The sequence below is a fragment of the Caretta caretta genome, chromosome 6, assembly GCF_965140235.1.
Source record: "Caretta caretta isolate rCarCar2 chromosome 6, rCarCar1.hap1, whole genome shotgun sequence".
Lineage (NCBI taxonomy): Eukaryota > Metazoa > Chordata > Testudines > Cheloniidae > Caretta > Caretta caretta.
The window spans coordinates 36,549,203-36,567,594 of NC_134211.1; the positions used below are offsets into that span (position 1 = coordinate 36,549,203).

At 37.1% G+C, this 18,392-nt stretch overlaps 1 protein-coding gene across 7 annotated transcripts in view; it reads left to right on the forward strand.

Moving 5' to 3' along the window:
- Positions 1 to 18,392, forward strand: part of BMAL1 (basic helix-loop-helix ARNT like 1) — an 84,310-nt gene that overhangs the window by 44,156 nt on the left and 21,762 nt on the right. For 6 of the 7 annotated variants that reach the window (XM_048853944.2, XM_048853941.2, XM_048853940.2 and 3 more), the window contains 8 exons: positions 709 to 747; positions 1,111 to 1,152; positions 2,145 to 2,302; positions 5,265 to 5,344; positions 6,582 to 6,674; positions 7,890 to 8,007; positions 12,088 to 12,237; positions 15,398 to 15,644. In XM_048853944.2, the coding sequence (XP_048709901.1) occupies positions 709 to 747; positions 1,111 to 1,152; positions 2,145 to 2,302; positions 5,265 to 5,344; positions 6,582 to 6,674; positions 7,890 to 8,007; positions 12,088 to 12,237; positions 15,398 to 15,644 (927 nt within the window). The remainder of the gene's footprint in view (positions 1 to 708; positions 748 to 1,110; positions 1,153 to 2,144; positions 2,303 to 5,264; positions 5,345 to 6,581; positions 6,675 to 7,889; positions 8,008 to 12,087; positions 12,238 to 15,397; positions 15,645 to 18,392) is intronic. The other variant, XM_075129429.1, reaches the window with a different exon arrangement.

Sequence of the window (18,392 nt, forward strand, 5' to 3'; positions counted from 1 at the left end):
ATCTTTAAATAAATGGGGGAGGGGTATAGAGAGAGAATTTTTCTGTTTCATTGATCTGCACCTGCAGACTCCATGCAAGAATGTGAACACCAAGAGTCAAAAAGGAGTCTTAAACAGAATGAGAAGTCTAAATAACTTAGTCATGTTCAGTTTAGAAGTGACCTTAAGTAAAGATTAAACAGAACATGAAGAACTTTTGACTGTTAGCTGAAGACTTTGAAGTTTGAAGATGTGGAACTTAGAGTGACTATTTTTAGAGTCAATAATTAATCTGCTACTGTGAATCTTTTGTTTCTGTTTTGCAAATGCAAGTTGACTGTTAATGGATTAAAAGTATTTCTGCTTAGAAGAAAAACTTAAAAGGACGTGTCTGTAGATTAAAGGACATTTTAATAACACTGATGCCTTCTCTGAATTGAAGCCTGTTTTACTGCCTGGTACAATTACTTGAACATCTTGGTTTATTCCACTGATGTGGTCCCCTCGTACTCTTTCACAGAAACATTTTTATGTTCTCTGAATAAATTGGTGTATTATTTTTTGTACTAAAGGGTTTAAAGACAAAAGAAACAATTCATTAATGATTTTTCCAATAACTGTGTGTGATTTTCCTTTAAGAAGCATGAATAAATGCTTATTTCATAAACAAGTTGACATTCGCTAATTCCACTGTATTTCTGACATGCTGTTTTGTTTTGATTTTTGTAGAGAAGGTATGGATACAGATAAAGAAGACCAGCACGGAAGGTACTGTTACACTATTACCAAAATGTGCACTCCAAGAGATTTAATTAGAGACCAGATCCTTGTGGGTGAACTCTTTCATTTGTATTGCTTGTCACTGAAGTCTCAGGGGCTGGGCTCCATGTGGGTCTGAGAATTTGCAGGATCAAGGCTTCATGTTAAAGCTAGAATAGAAAGTAACATGAATCTTACTGGGAAAACCTACTGTAAATAAAAATCCTTTCTAAACTTAGCATGACCCCCACAATATTGTTGTAACTAAAGACCAACAGCTACTTAGTGTATACAAAAGCAATTATTAGAAAATTATGTAGAAAATAATGGCAATAAACCTGTGACTTTGTAATTTAACTTCCTCCTCATCAGGTTGGAATATACAGACCAACAAGGCAGAATAAAAAATGCAAGGTAAACTATTTTATTTTTTAACTAACTTACTGAAAAAAGATGATATTCTTGTTTTCCTGTCACGTTAGGGACTTTGTGCACCTGTGCCTGAGTCTCAAAGTAAAAGCTTATATCTGGGCTTTTTTCTGTTTGGCTTTTCCATCTGTTTTCAGTTTTAAAGATTTGTTCTTTTAAGAAGATAGAAATAGCATGGCTAACTCCCTTTACATTGAACCAAAAGCATTGCATGCGAAAAGTGTTATAGCATTACCAGGCTGTAAAGTGCTACAGTACATGTAATATATATAAAACAAACAAAAAAAAAAGCCACTTTGAATTTGAACGTGCAATGTCAAAATGATACGCTGCTCTGCAGTTTCTCTAAGCAATAGGAAGAGCCTAGTGTAGGGCTGTTCTCCAAAATATTTTTAACAGTAATTTATAGGATGAATAGGAAACTTATTTACATAAAGCACAAACTTCAGCAAGGAATTTGAATATTATAGTGAATTATAGTATTTACACTTTTTAATGCTATTCTTTGGCATGAATTGTTATCTCATCCAGTTCTGTACACAGGGGTACTTATGCATCTATGATCTTGATCTTGATTTTTACATAATTCTTGTAGTACCTCAGTAGATATGCTCAGATACCCAGGCAGCAGTATAAAAAACCTAAGATAGATAGGTAGAACCTGCTTATCAGATAATGTTAGTATTTATTGTAAATAAGGCAGCATACAGTGCTGCCGCCTATGATATGAGTATCTGATGCTAAATTAGGGCCCCATCCTTTCACCTTTACTCCCATAAATAACCCTTATTCACACAAGTAATTAACTTTTAATAATAATTCACTTCAGTGGGACTACTTTTGTGTGTGTGTCCTTATGAATAAGGGGTGCAGGGTGGGCCTTGTAGTCTACTACTTTAAAATTAGTTGTTTTTTATTTTTTCTGACCGTTTGAAACTTCATTATGCTATTCAATCTTAAATTTTGTTATTGCTTAGAGAGGCTCATAGCCAGATTGAAAAAAGACGTCGAGATAAAATGAACAGTTTTATTGATGAATTGGCATCTTTGGTACCAACGTGCAATGCTATGTCCCGAAAGCTAGATAAACTTACTGTACTGAGAATGGCTGTTCAGCATATGAAAACATTACGAGGTGAGTTAAAAAAATTCTTATCTTTGTTCTGCATTGAGCTATGAGGTGTGCTCTGGTCTGGAGCTTACGAACTGAGAGCATGGTCCATATGTGTTAGCATGGACATCACTGTACCTTCTGCAGAATCCCTTATTTATATTAGCTTACTCATGCTCTTGGCAGACATAATCTCTGTGAGGGATGATAAAGTGGTAGAATCGTGGCACAAATTGACTCTGCTTTGACAGCATTCATTTAAATCAGCTTTGAGACCAAAAGCAGTCTGAAACTGGCTTACTAATTAAGGACAATGTAAGTTTGCAGTTAAACAATGCAGAAGACAGGCAACATAAAGGCAAGTTTTGTACAGGAAAGGTAACTCACCCATGTGGTGCATAATGCATAGTGTAGGGACGCAAAATCCAGCCCCAAAACCCAGGATCAGTGTACAGAAGAGTATCATCTATAAACAGGTTTACTGACATTTCCTGCTGTTTCATATCAGAGAAATGGGCTGCTAGGATCTCTGGATCCATTTAATCGTTGATCCAGTAGATCCTCACTCAGCCCAGCCCATTCTTGTTTATGCAGGCCAGCACAGAGACCCCTCTGTGACACATAGGCTGTGCCCTCCAGGACTTAATATTGTTGCTGAAGATCTTATGCCAGCTGTCTGCACCTGGGTGAATTTCAGCTGTAATGTATATTTTATTATATATATTTAACCAGAAAAGCAGGACAACAAAATGCTACAAGTATAAAATACTAAGGTTGAGGTTTCTGTAGGAGCATTACCTTTTGAATTTTGAGATTTGTGTGGTTAACTTTTTAACTACAGTTTTATCAAAACAAGTATTTAACATTTAACATCTCTGTTTTGTTTAAAAAAAAAGAAAAGAAAGAAAAGACTAGGAGAGAGGGAGAAGAAAACACAAATGCTAACTTTGCTACAGTTCTGTAAAATAGAAACCATACATAACTAATGAACTTTTCGGTGGAATAGGTTCCCCAAACCACCCCAATGTAACTATCGATGCTAATGTGTTTACTGAACAATATGGTCATGTAAAGAACTACAAATAATGACTCACTAGAAATTTAGCACTATATGCACAAAAGCAATATATAGATGAATTTTTATTTTGAAAATTTGAAGACAGTTCCTCAGAGATGTCTATCTACATGATTAACTGTTTGAGTTAACACTGCTTACCCCTCTGATTGAGTTATCCATGCACAAGATCTAGATACTCTTTAATCGGGAAAAGTACATATTAATTCAATGCTGTGCTAACTCAGACAGCTGACTGGCTCTCTTGACCAAACTTTCAAAGAATTTGTAATTTCGTTGAGATTGTATGGCTATCTTCAACCCAAAAGAAAAATTTTGGAGATAATTAATGGCAGCTCAAAACAAGGTTACATAGAGACTTTCCTAACAGAACCCTAACTATAGCATTCTCTGTCTATTTTTATTAATTTACAAGATTGGCGTGCTTTTATCTGAGGATGGGGAGAAAAACAGTCTTTTGGCACTTGAGTATTGTATATAAACAGTTAGTATGGGTTTTACTGCAAAGATGGTACAGAGTGAAACTAAGTTAATGAAAAGATATATATATATATATAGATATATATAGTTAAATAGCTGAAATCTAAATAAATATATATAGTGCCATAATTATGCAGGTTACTTTAATAATTGTCAGTAGTTGAGGTGGGAAGGTGGCTCAGAGGAGGACCAGGAGGCATTCATTTTGTTTCTGTCTTGTGAATTATCAGGCATTACATCTTACATTACATTTGTTATCTCTTACCCTGTTAAAGAATCGAACTTCCTGTGCTACTTTTAATTGGTAAGGCTATAATTTGCCATCAGCATCCTCATTACCAATTTAACTCAATTTATTGCTTTTCAAAAGACATTGTATCAGAAGAATTACTTTAGAATTGGTACGACATGGGTGGCATGACAGCATTGGAAGCTGCCTCATCTGTAGAAGTGAATGGTAGTTCATTCTCAATGCTTATGCAAATTCTTGGCCTCTGATGAGACATGAACAGTAAGAATTGGATTGAGATCACCAGTTCATTTCACATAGGCCACTGAGTAGCCATCAGATAGTAATGACTTTCAGCCACTGTTGACTAGAGTCTACATTCAAGAAATTATTTAAAGATGGAAAACAAAAGTCCCTTCAATAATTTCTCAGTTTTTGTTCTGTCGTGGAGAGCACACTTGGACACAGCAAAACATTTGGAAAACACTTGTGTGAAGAGGAATATTCTTATTCCTTAAAGCAGTGGTTCTCAAACTGGGGATCAGGACCCCAAAGTGGGTCGGAACCCCATTTTAATGGGGTCGCCGGGGCTGGCTTAGACTTGCTGGGGCCTGTGGCCAAAGCCCATGCCCCCCTACCCAGGGCTGAAGCCCAAGCCCAACTGCCTGGGGCCAAAGCCCAATGGCTTCAGCCCTGGGCAGTGTGGCTCAGGTTACTGGCCCCCTGCCTGGGACTGAAGCCCTTAGGTTTCAACTTTGTAGCCCCCCCCCCCCTTGGGGCGGTGGGGCTCGGGCTTTGGCTTTGTCCCCCCACTCAGGACAGCAGGGCTTGGGCGAGCTCAGTCCCCACTCTTGGGGTCATGTAGTAATTTTTGTTGTCAGAAGGGGGTCACAGTGCAATGAAGTTTGAGAAACCCCGCCTTAAAGGGTTATTAATGGTTGAATTACTGCCTATTCTTGTCTTCAGTGTGTACTTCGGTGTTTTTTCCAGCCAGCGTTCAATCTTTTCTGAGTTGTCTTCAGCTGGGTTCCACTTGTGAAAAAGATACTAGCAATTAGAATACAGCTGGAAAAAAACATGAGGGAGCATCAAAAGGCACGGAAGAAAAAGTCTTTGTAAACAAGAGTATATTTCTGTATAGTAGATGGATGTATATTAAGTTTATTTACAGGAGGTATTCACTCTTTTCTTTTTTCTTTAAGGTGCCACAAACCCATATACAGAAGCAAACTACAAACCTGCTTTTCTCTCAGATGATGAATTAAAACATCTTATTCTCAGGGTATATTTCAACTTAAAAATGCTAAATTTAAAACTTTCGTTTAAAAAAATGTATAAATTTAATTCTCATGAAGGGAAAGATCCCAGTAATTATGTCTTTAGCCAGACCCATAGGGCAACTTGAGATAGATAGTCTTGATTTTCAAAGATGATAAACCCCTGCAACTCCACTTTGAAGTTAGTGGAATTTGAGAGGATACTCAACACCTGAAAATCCAGCCACAAGTATCAGGTTGGGCACCTAAAAATGGAAGGACCAAAAATAAGTGGCCAGTTCAAAATATTTTCACATAAAAGCATTTTGACATAAAAGTACCCTACCACCTAGTTGTCAGGATTTTCAGTTGTTTGGTTAATTAAGTTAGAAGTAAATAAATGAACACTGTTGTTTTCAGCTCATTTCTTATTGGCTCATGGCCTTTTTTACAAAAAAAAAACAAAAAACAACCCACCATCATTTGATACAATTTTCAGCATATAATCAGTTGATGCATAAAAGTCATAACTAAGATTGGTGAGGAAACAACATACAGATGTATTTCAACTGATTGCAAAAATAAAATCTATATGCTTTGTCAGCACTATAAAAACATAAGCTATAGCCTTTTTGTTCTAATACTTAAGCACAGACTTAGAAATTCATTTAATAGGCTTGCAGTGCTTCACAAATCTCATTTAAATGACCAAATAGCGTATATGCAGGACTGAGTTATTTAAACAGTTCTGTGATTTATATGAATTTACAAAATTAGGGCCTGATCCACACAAATGCTCATGTACATGAGTCCTCTTGAGTTAAGTGGAACTACTCACATGCAGAGAAATGTCTGCAAGATCCGGGCCACACTTATTTTCCAAAAGAAGTCAAATGAATTTAAAATGTAATAAATATAGGTCAAACACAAGAAGATTAGTTACTGTTTTTTTAAAAAATTAATTTAAGGAATTGCTTTAGTGTACAACTATAATATTATATGAAAAGATGTGAGCTTTTACTACTACTGAAATTGTCTTTATATTCTTGTCATTATTAAGAAAAGTAGTGCCAAAAATCTAATTCCAAGTGCAAAAAGATTTTTAAGCTTTTATCATAATTTCATAGTTTGTTAATTCCGTTATTTCTATAGATGCAACGATATTAATGTTAATATCGAAATCCTACTGTGTAACAAAGGTAACTAAATGCTAAAAAAATGTAATTGTTTTTTAAAAATAATACAATTATCTTTCCTCATTAGGCAGCAGATGGATTTCTGTTTGTTGTGGGCTGTGATAGAGGGAAGATACTGTTTGTTTCAGAATCTGTCTTCAAGATCCTCAACTACAGTCAGGTATTGTTGGGAACTGTACCTTGGGAACTAATAATGGACAGACCTCAAGAGATTGAAAGGTTTTGTTTGGATACACATCTAAACTTGGGCGTATTCATCTGAAATGTCTTTGTTTGAGTGTAGAATTATTTCAGAAACCGGCTAATCTGCAAGATTTACAAAAATTTCTGGTTTCTGCTGGATTGGTAAAAAACTTCCTTTGGTAATACTGCTTCTGGTTTCAGCTGCACCCAGGAAGTGCAGAGGAATATCTACTCTACTTTACCACTTACAAAACTATCTGATTGTTTTTTTGTTTCGCCTCTAAAAAAGCTTGGGATAACATTATCAGAAGTGCCTAAATGACTTAGGCTCCTAGATGAATTTTGAAAGTGGCGCTTAGGCTCTGATGTCAGTTGGACGCTTTTGAAAATTTTACTCTTGTTCTGGAAAATGTTTCCATTTAGTTACTGTTTTATCTAACTTGATTGCCCTTCCCTTCTTGTTAATTAAGTAAAGCCACATAAGGTTTGTACTGGGAGTCAACTTTTGTCATCAGGCAACAGGAACCCTCTGTGTAGACAATGTTGCATTTAAATCAGTTTACCAACAAATCAAAATGCATTTGAGTCGATAGTAGCTGGATGTGGGGGAAAATGCCAGTATTATATAAGTAGATGTTCATGGGAACAGTGCAAGGGAGAATGATTTAAATATGGGTGAGATTTGACAAGATGAGGAATCTGAGCAAAGTACAAATTATTCTTATGCTACCATCTAACAGGACAAGCAACACTGAAAAATAATTAGCATAATCAAACCAAAGGTTTAATGTACACTTAATACAAGGCTTGACTTTTACCAAACCCCTTGTTATGATACTACCATATCCTTAATTTTCTGTACCCTCTTCTCCATCATTAATATTCTATGAACTTCAAAACTAAATTCAAAAAAATACTCTTTTGGCCAGCCTTTCTTTCAGGGTACATATTCTAAAAGCTTTGAGAGACATGACTATGTTTTAGTTGTGATTTTACAATGAATACTTGATATATAATTGGGAATAAACCTTTTCAGGGGAAAAAAGAGGCCCAAACTTTGACTGCAATAGACTGAACAGGCTGTCATTGTAGACTGACAAACTAAGTGACTCTTTAAAATGTATGCAATATTTCCCAAATTTTAACATATGTATTTATTTTTAATTTCTGATTTAATATTCCATATCTACAGAATGATCTGATTGGTCAGAGTTTGTTTGACTACCTTCATCCTAAGGATATTGCAAAAGTTAAAGAGCAGCTCTCTTCTTCTGATACTGCACCACGAGAAAGGCTCATAGATGCAAAAAGTGAGTATTTCTTTCCTTGAAATGTTAGTGTATCTTAAACTTAATATATATTTGTATCATCTCCTTTGTTTTAATACCATCAATTAAATGCTGGTTAATAGTGTTCACTTCCATAGGGCCTTCCAATTAAGGATCTCAAAGTATTAATATTTACAAATACTAATGAATTAATTCGTACAAATGGATTAATGAATATTTCCCCATTTTACAAATGGAGAGACTGAATTACAGAGAGGTCAAGTGACTTGCACAGGGTCATACAAGAAGTCTTTTTAATAGAGCCAGGAATAGAATCTAGATCTCCAGACTTCCTTTCCTGTTGTTTTAACCACATGACCATTCTTCTGCAAGCATTGCAACAAAATGGTAAATGACTGCCTAGGAAGGAGTACTGCAGAAAGGGGTCTCATAGTGGATCACAAGCTAAACATGAGTCAACAGTGTAAAAAAAGCAACCATCATTCTGGAATGTATTAGCAGGAGTGTTGTAAGCAAGACACAAGAAGTAATTCTTCTGCTCTACTCCATGCTGATTAGGCCTCAACTGGAGTATTGTATCCAGTTCCTGGCGCCATATTTCAGGAAAGATGTGAACAAATTGGAGAAAATCCAGAGAAGAGCAACAAAAATGATTAAAGGTCTAGAAAACATGATGTATGAGGGAAGATTGAAAAAATTGGGTTTGTTTTGTCTGGAGAAGAGAAGACTGAGAGGGGACATGATAACAGTTTTCAAGTACATAAAAGGTCGTTACAAGGAGGAAGGGGAAAAATTGTTCTCCTTAACCTCTGAGGATAGGACAAAACGCAGTGGGCTTAAATTGCAACAAGGGTGATTTAGATTGGACATTAGGAAAAACTTCCTAACTGTCAGGATGGTTAAGCATTGGAATAAATTGCCTAGAGAGGTTGTGGAACCTCCGTCGTTGGAGATTTCTAAGAGCAGATTAGACAAACACCTGTCAGGGATGGTCTAGATAGTACTTTGTCCTGCCACGAGTGCAGGGGACTGGACTAGATGACCTCTCGAGGTCTCTTCCAGTCCTACAATTCTGTTGCCGGCACCCAGTGCCAGAGGCGAGCAACAGCAGGGGTTCGCTGCCCGGTATGCATCACCCAATAATCACAACGGGGTGGAGAAGCAGAAAAGTTTATTTGAAGCTTCAAAGAAGGTACAGGGAGATTAGAATCTCAAATCCTGCATCCAGAGCAGGAAGTTACACAGGCTTTTATACATCCTTCCTTCAGCATACTTATCCAATAGCAAGCTGCCCTAAGTATCCATATAGCCGGCCAATCCAGTTACCAGCTAGTTCCCTTGTTCTCTGTACCAGCTGTTAAACCATACATAAAGCTGCTTTATTCAGCATTGTTCTTCCATATCTGTCTTGTTTGGCCTTGTTTAGTTTCAGGCAGTCTGACTCTGCAACATATTGGTGCAGATCCTCAGCATAACTGCTGCGAGTGCCTTCAGGCCGGGGGGGCGGGCCAAGGACACTTGGGCGTAGTGGGAGGGGGCTTCATCGACACTCGTGGTCTTCCATCCCTTCGAGTTACCTAGTGGCCATGCCCCATTGTCCCCAACAATTCTATGATGTAGGTCATTATTAATCTTTGTGACAGACCTCTCAAAGGGTTTGGGGGGGATGTGGTGATTGGAAACTTTTAGCATTAATATTCATGAAAACAGATCTTGCAGTCACTGTGATCTTGATGATATTCAGCCTTAGATTTTCCTTTTCTTAATCTACTCACATTATCTGTTAGGTACAGGAGCCTTTAACCAACTAGTTTGAGTCTAAATGCCAGTTTAAAATGTAGCATCCAGCAACTGCCCAGACAAGGGGAGAAATGCATATTCAAGGAAACAGTTCATTGCCATTAAGGCCTTGTCTTTGCTAAGAAAAACTATGTGTTCTTACCTCATGTTGGTAAGCTTCAGTTAACTAACATGAGGTAAAATCCTAAGAAGACCAAGCAGTCTGTAGTTATCACGTGAGTTAGCAGATTGAGTTGAACACTATGGTAGAAACTAGAGTTCACTTGAACCTGCCAAGCTCACGTGAAAACTACAAACTATATTGTCTTTGCTAGGATTTTACCTCATGTTAGTTAACTGGAAGTAAGAACACACCCTTTGTCCTACTAAAGATGCACCCTGTGTGTGAGGCTGGGTGATGTAATTAAACAGTGTGGATGACTTGTTTCTTCCTTGTTGATTGGGAAGCCCTTTCTTGAGGGGGAATGTATTCTGGAGTAATCCTGAAACAACTCTGTGACAGGGAATAAGGGCTGTTACAGAAACTTTGAATCTTTTTGAAATGACTTGTGACCTTTGGAGTGACTTGTTTCTTGGGAAGAGTAAGAAACTGACAATATAAATAATATTTATCCAACTTAGATAGTACAGTCAGATAATATATGATTTTTATACAGTTAAAGGTACCTGAATTTGTTGGTAGCTAGTGAACTTTGTGTTTGCTTTATACAGCAATATGGTCAGTGAGTTAGGAAGCTACTACTAACCGTGGCTGTCCTCTTTTGTAGATTGGAAATCCTTGTAATGGAAGAATGGCAGGAAGCTGTAGCTTCTTGCACTTGGCAGAGTATTGTGAACTTTGACCCTAGGTCTATGGCTTTTTGGGATAAGTAGTTTAATAACCAGGTGACCATTTTGTTTTAGAATTTTGTGATCTGGTTAACTTTAAAGAAAATTGTTTTATTAAGCAAATTTTCCTATTTAAAGTGGTGCTCTAGTCTCTTTGCAACACATGCAAGTTTATTAATACAGTTTCTGAGGATGGGGAATTAATAGGATCCTTTGTGTGCAAAAAATTTATCTTTTTATGTTCCGTTGTGGTGCTTTGCACACACAAAATTGCAGCTGTAAATTTAGAAGCCACTTATGAAAATTTGACCAAATAAGTCTGTTCCTCACAAGCACATGTGTATATATAACTTCTGTGGTTGCAGAATCAAGGCCAATTATTTTTGTGAGGCAGAAAGATACTCACATGCTTAAATGTTTGCAGGAACATGCTGATCCATTGAAAGTATCCTATATGTTGAGTATTTTACTTCTGAGAGATATCTATCTATCTATCGGACCACTTACTTTTAAATGATTTCAAAATTATAGAATATTATCTGATACTATGTACACCATATACCACTTTAATACCCCATTTATATATAAAAACATGCAAGTTATGACAAAGTATGAGGTCATAATTTGCTTTTTTTGTGAAGTGTCAAGTGTCCAAATTCCTGGGGTAGCCACTAACAGTAACCTGGGATTAACAGTATGCACTGGAAAACATTTGAACACCATGTATGCTGTTAACATCTCACATTATCAGGATCTTGGCCCATGTATTATTTTGAAGTCTGGGTGCAGGGAACTCTAAGGGCCAGGTTCAGCCTTAGTGTAAGCAGACGCAACTCCAGTGACATTAATAGAATTATGCCTGTCTGCACCAAACTCTCAAATAAGGAATCCCAAATGCCATACATATCTTGTAAGTTTACCAAAGGCCCTATTAATAGTTTGTAGCATCTGGGCCAACTGCAAAGTTATAGAGTTCAAAGGAATCACAAAATCTATTGCAAAGACAATGTAGGTTTTTACAACAATTCTCTGACTTTCATATTTGGGATCCGTTAATCCTAGGTTGGTGTTCCTGTACCCCTTGTGACCACTGTTGACAGTGGGCACACAAATAAATTATCCAACCTGGTTGGTTGATTGGTTGGCTGGTTAGTTAGTTATTTTTTTGCTGGCTGCTTGGCTGGTTAACACATCTTTCAACAAATAAGAAACATACAGCAAAAAAATAGTCCTTCTTTAACTTCTGAAGGAGCAAGAAATATTTGGGTCGTCTCTATGTGAATCCCAGCAATTTAGCATTGGATATAATCTGATCATTAAAAATCAGCTTGAGATGCCATGAAGTTGATATGAGTTTGCTGAGCACATTACTCTCCCCTCAAAGACATTGCTAAAATAACTGTAGAGTTGAGAATATAGTTTAAATTTTAGTAAAGACAATGTTTACTGAGTTTAATTTTTTGTTTCATGCAGCTGGACTTCCAGTTAAAACAGATATAACACCTGGGCCATCACGACTTTGTTCTGGAGCAAGACGTTCCTTCTTTTGTAGGATGAAATGCAACAGACCTTCAGTGAAAGTAGAAGACAAGGATTTTCCTTCCACCTGCTCAAAGAAGAAAGGTAATGTTTGTACATTTTATCAAATATAATGGTGGTTTACAGTTCTTTTCTCTGTATTGTTGCTATGTGAAACAAGAGTAACTATCAGATTAAAAACTAAACAACCTTCAGTTAATTATAAAGAATTTCTGAATAGAGCTGCTCTGTGTTTAGTGTATTCATCACTGTTGCAACTGTGTAGAGGTTTGTTTGTTACTCTCTTGTTTTCTTTATAGCTCCCTAAAAGTAGATGTCCTAAAGTTACATTTGCTGAAAAAGAAATTTTGTTAGTGGATAAGGCAAAATTCTGCTCTCTGAAGCATGCATGGCTTTAGTTGAAATTGATGGTAGTGTGTGCAATTATTTGGGGGTGTGAATTTGACAGTAAACCCTAAGCTTCAAAGTTAATGGTTCTTAAGGGACTTGATTCACAAAGGTACTTACGTGCCTAATTGCCTCTTTGAGTGCCTAAATCCAACATTTAGGCACCACTCACATTCTCAAAACCACTGTTCAGCAGCTGCCTAACACTATAGGCATCTAAAGCCCCCATGGCACCCAAGTTTCCTTTCAGATGCATCCGATGAAGTGAGCTGTAGCTCACGAAAGCTTATGCTCAAATAAATTGGTTAGTCTCTAAGGTGCCACAAGTACTCCTTTTCTCAAGTTTCCTTTGATAGACATGTTCAAAGCTGCCTAAGTCTTGATGCTGCCCAACTGCTAACAGGCTGGTTAGAGCTCTCACTTATGCCTAAGCCTTGGGGGCATTGTCAAACTAAGTGTTGCCCTGGCCAGCAGCCCAGTAGGGCCCAAAACCAGTAGGCATGCTCAGGACTTCACATGTACTGTCCTTGGATAAGGTCACGGAATGGGCCAATGGCAAAATCAGAAGTAGAACCCATATATCCTGTTACTCTGTCTCATGTACTGATCGTTTTGCCTCAGTGTAAATGTGATCTCCAGCCAAATGCATCATATGAAAATATTCAGGATACCTGTCTTCAATTAATATTAGGGCTGTCGATTAATCGCAATTAACTCACGTGAATAACTCACAAAAAGAGTCGCATTGTTAAACACTAGAATACCAATTGAAATTTATTAAATATTTTGGATGTTTTTCTACATTTTCATATATATTGTATTCTGTGTTGCAATTGAAATCAAAGTGTATATTATTTTTTATTGCAAATATTTGCACTGTAAAAATCATAAACAAAAGAAATCATATTTTTCAATTCACCTCATACCAGTACTGTAGCGCAATCTCTTTGTCATGAAAGTGCAACTTACAAATGTAGATTTTTTTGTTACATAACTGCACTCTAAAACAAAACAATGTAAAACTTCAGAGCCTACAAGTCCACTCAGTCCTACTCCTTGTTCAGCCAATCACTCAGACAAACAGGTTTGTTTACATTTGCAGGCAATATTGCTGCCCGCTTCTTATTTACAATGTCACCAGAAACTGAGAAAGGCATTTGCATGGCACTTTTGTAGCTGGCATTGCAAGTATTTACATGCCAGATATTCTAAACATTCATAAGCCCCTTCATGCTTTAGCCACCATTCCAGAGGACGTGCTTCCATGCTGATGACGCTCGTTAAAAAAATAGTGCGTTAATTAAACTTGTGACTGAACTCCCTGGGGGAGTCTCCTGCTCTGTTTTACCCGCATTATGCCATATAATGTTTAATGTTATAGCAGTCTCGGATGATGACCCAGCACATGTTGTTCATTTTAAGAACACTTCCGTGGCAGATTTGACAAAACGCAAAGAAGATACCAATGTGAGATTTCTAGAGATAGCTACAGCACTCAATCCAAGGTTTAAGAATCTGAAGTGCCTTCCAAAATCTGAAAGGGACGAGGTGTGAAGCACGCTTTCAGAAGTCTTCAAAGAGCGACACTCCGATGTGGAAACTACAGAACCTGAATCACCAAAAAGAAAATCAACTTTCTACTGGTGGCAACTGACTCAGATAATGAAAATGAACATGCATCAGTCCGCATTGCTTTGGGATTCTTCTCGAGCAGAACCTGTCATCAACATGGACGCATGTCCCCTGGAATGGTGGTTGAAGCATGAAGAGACGTACGAATCTTTAATGCATCTGGCACGTAAATATCTTGCAACGCCAGCTACAACAGTGCCATGAGAACACCTGTTCTCACTTTCAGGTGACATTGTAAACAAGAAGCGGGCAGCATGTAAACCAAACTTGTTTGTCTGAGCGATTGGCTGAACAAGAAGTAGGACTCAGTGGATTTGCAGGCTCTAAAATTTTACATTGTTTTATTTTTGAATGCAGGGTTTTTTTGTACATAATTCTACATTTATAAGTTCAACTTTCATGATAAAGAGATTGCACTATATTACTTGTATTAGGTGAATTGAAAAATACTATTTTCTTTTGTTTTTTTACAGTGCAAATACTTGTAATCAAAAATAAATATAAAGTGAGCACTGTACACTTTATATTCTGTGTTGTAATTGAAATCAATATATTTTAAAATGTACAAAACATCCAAAAATATTTAAATGGTATTCTATTATTGTTTAACAGTGCAATTAATCGCGATTAATTTTTTAATCTCTTGCCAGCCCTAATTAATATATTTGTAAAGATTGTGACAATATTAAATTGTTCTCTAACAAAAGGTAACAGACACTGTTTTCAATTAAAACGTGTACAGAAGACCAGTATATATTCTGAAGGACATTGCCATGGTATTCCCTTTTAATTGAAACCACTTTTCTGTTATTTTGTAACCACCGAAACTTAAAACTGAAATATTTTACTTTCAGATTATATTTTCCTCCATAGTTTATGCCTCTGCACACTGATTTGTTTTGTCCTATATTAAGAATTATTAATGAAAAAGCTCATAGTGTGACTTCTTAAAATTACAACTTTATGTCATTTGCGGGAAAATGCAAAATTGATATTGACTACAATTGTTGAATTATCGGACTGGGTTTCAATATTAGCAGTGGTATCACATAGTAAATTTCACATTTGACTTGTGTGGATTGATATATACCTCTTCTGCATTAGTATATGAGTATACAGCAACTTAGTTTTCCAAGGTAGAAGGAGAAGCACTGCAAGTTAGCAGACCTGATTGAGGGCCAAATTTATCTTAAGGCAATGCTGATGATAACCTTTTCTTTTGTAGCAGACCGCAAAAGCTTTTGCACAATTCATAGCACAGGATATTTAAAAAGCTGGCCACCAACAAAAATGGGACTAGATGAAGATAATGAGCCAGATAATGAAGGCTGTAACTTAAGCTGTCTTGTTGCAATTGGACGGTTACATCCCCATGTAGTTCCTCAACCAGTCAATGGCGAGATCCGGGTTAAACCTACAGAATATGTCTCTCGACATGCAATAGATGGGAAGTTTGTTTTTGTAGACCAGAGGTAAGAATAAGTTTATCATTTTCTTGGTAACTGGAGTAGTTGTATCATGCTACTTGCTACATAGCTTGATAAACTATTTGTTCAAGAAAGCCATTATACCACTATGAAAATAAAATAGTAAATCATAACTCTTCTGTTGTACTTTATAAATAGTATTAATCAGAAACTACTTTCATGTAAAGATAGTTCCAATGGGATTGCACTATAAATTATTTATGCCCTCATATTATACACTACTGACTCATTAACAAGTCTAACCAAAGCAAAGTTATGTTGTACATTTTAAAAACAAAATAATACAAGGGCTGGGAACCTTGGTTGCCACAAAGATGAATGAATTCAAAGATGAATTCTGTTTTGCAGATGCTTGATAGAAATTTCTATATGGAATGATCTAAGGAGATATACTATAATAGTTTATAAGTTAAAGCATATGCTTAAAGTTAAGGATGTGCTTTAAAGTGCTCAGCTGAATTCGTGCCCTGAAGGGGAATCTCTCATAAATGACTCTGGTACAGAGTTTAAAAGATTAATAATCTGAAAGTATCAGAATCTTTGAAACAGAAACTATCTGCAGTACTTCAGCAAAAGTCACATAAACTGCTCATATCAGCAGTATGGTTTGGTTTTATTCCTTCTTAGGTTTTGGTTTCAGTCATGTTCCTGTGTTTAGCTTTTGTTCACAACTTGTCCTAGAGCAGAGGTTCTCAAACTGTGGGGCACACCGCCCTAGGGCAGCGCGGAGAAATGTTCAGGGGCGGGGGAAGCTGAGATGCCAGCCATGCGAGGCGGGGGGAGGGAGTGCCACTTCCATACCCTGACTCACCTCAGTGGTCCACCAAGCCTGTGGGTCAGTGTCAACATCCACTGCCGTGGCGCTGATTTCCACTCCATTCCCAGCACTGGCTCCACCCCCAAAGACCATCGCACATGCCTTTCCCACCCTGAAAACCCAGGTGGGGAGAAGCAGATGTTTCTATTTTTTCTGGATTGGGGGGGCACAACCAAAAATTGTAACTCAAAGCAGGAGCTCAGCTCAAAAAGTTTGAAAACCACTGTCCTAGAGCATGGGTTGTCAATCTAGGGGTGACAGATAAATTTCTTTTTCTTTAGAGCTAGGTGTGTGTGTGTGTATGGGGGGGGTCCTTGAATTTTTTTTCTAACATGAAGTCATGCATGGAAAAGATTGAGAATTGCTATCTTGGAGTGTTTGCTTTTATTTGCTTATCTTTTGGACTACAACATTGTTTTGGGAGCACTTCAAAATTTTGCCCTTAGAGTCAAATATATCTTATGGTATGTAAGTACCTTCAGTATCTCCTAAATACCACACAATTTAACTACACCATGTAAATGTTTAATTTGGTCCCATTTAGTTGCACTGTTTTTGATTCCTCTCCCTGTCTTATTTTCCTCTTCCTTCCCTGTGGCAACCAGTTCAGAATCTGAGGAAGAGAGAGACCCCTGCATATCCCATATCATCTTAGTTTTCTATCCTATTCCTTATTTAATGGTCAGTCCCCTGGAGAGGAACTTGCTTTTCCAGTATTCAAAGATGGAAGGGATTCACTAGCATATAGAAACTCATGCAGATCGATTATAAAGATCAGTGATGCACTTTCTGTTCTTTTTCTTGATTTTTTTTTTCTTTCTCATAAGTGAGTTGCTTTATTATTATGCCTGTAGCTCAACTGAAAATAGTTGGCACAGTTTCTGGTTTTCCAGAGTTATCTACAGTACAGCTGCTAAAGCAGATGGCATCCAGTGACCTAACAACGTAAAACTTTTCGCACACAAGTAATTTGCATGCTAATGCCTGGTAATAGGAATGCAAGGAGTATGGTATTATGAATTCAGTTCCCTGTGTTGTAAGGAGTTTATAATGTACAGTTTCTAAAGCAATACATTAGAGGACCATGTTGGAAGTTGCTGCACACTCTGGTCCTGATCCAGAAAGAAGTTAAACACAAGTTGAATCAGAACAAGAGTGCTCAGCACATTTCAAGATTCAGTCCTTAATCTGTAATCTTGTGACATTCAGGTGTCTATTACTCTGCACAGGCATCGAGCAGTTTAAAAAAATACTTCCATCATGCATTAGGGTTTTCGTACATGCATTGACTCCAGGCTTAGGATATATATATATATATATAGATCCTTGTTATTGGAATGTCAAACCCAGATATCCCTAAACCTTTCTCCAAGCACTCCAGGATCCTGCTATGTTAATTCTGAAGTTTTCTGTTGAGGAAGTAAAAATGGGTTGGCTTTGAAGAAAAAGTTCTAGTGAAACGAAAGCCTTGTATAATGTCACACATTTTTATATTCCTGTCTGATTATAGTGGTAGTAAAGATGTAAAGTCAGGTTTCTCAGTGCTAAATCAGTAAAATGTATCCATCATACATCATAAAGTGTATCCTCTTTACTTTTTCTGTTTTTTCATTCTCAGTCACCTTTTGCTGCTCTTTTAGGCCTTTCAGCAATGAATGGGAAACACTCCTATCTAAAGTACTGACATTGACAGAAGCAGGCTTTATGACACAGCAGAATCCTGGGTACACAAAGGAAGAAAACAGATTTTAGAACTTTAAAAACGTGAATGCTCTTGTTAAAATAGTGTTTTCAGTGTTGTTGTAGCTGAGCTGGTCCCAGGAAATGAGAGGAACCAAGTGGGTGAGGTAATGTTTTTTATTGGACCAACTTCGGTTGGTGAAAGAAGCAAGCTTCCAAGCTACAGAGAGCAGTTC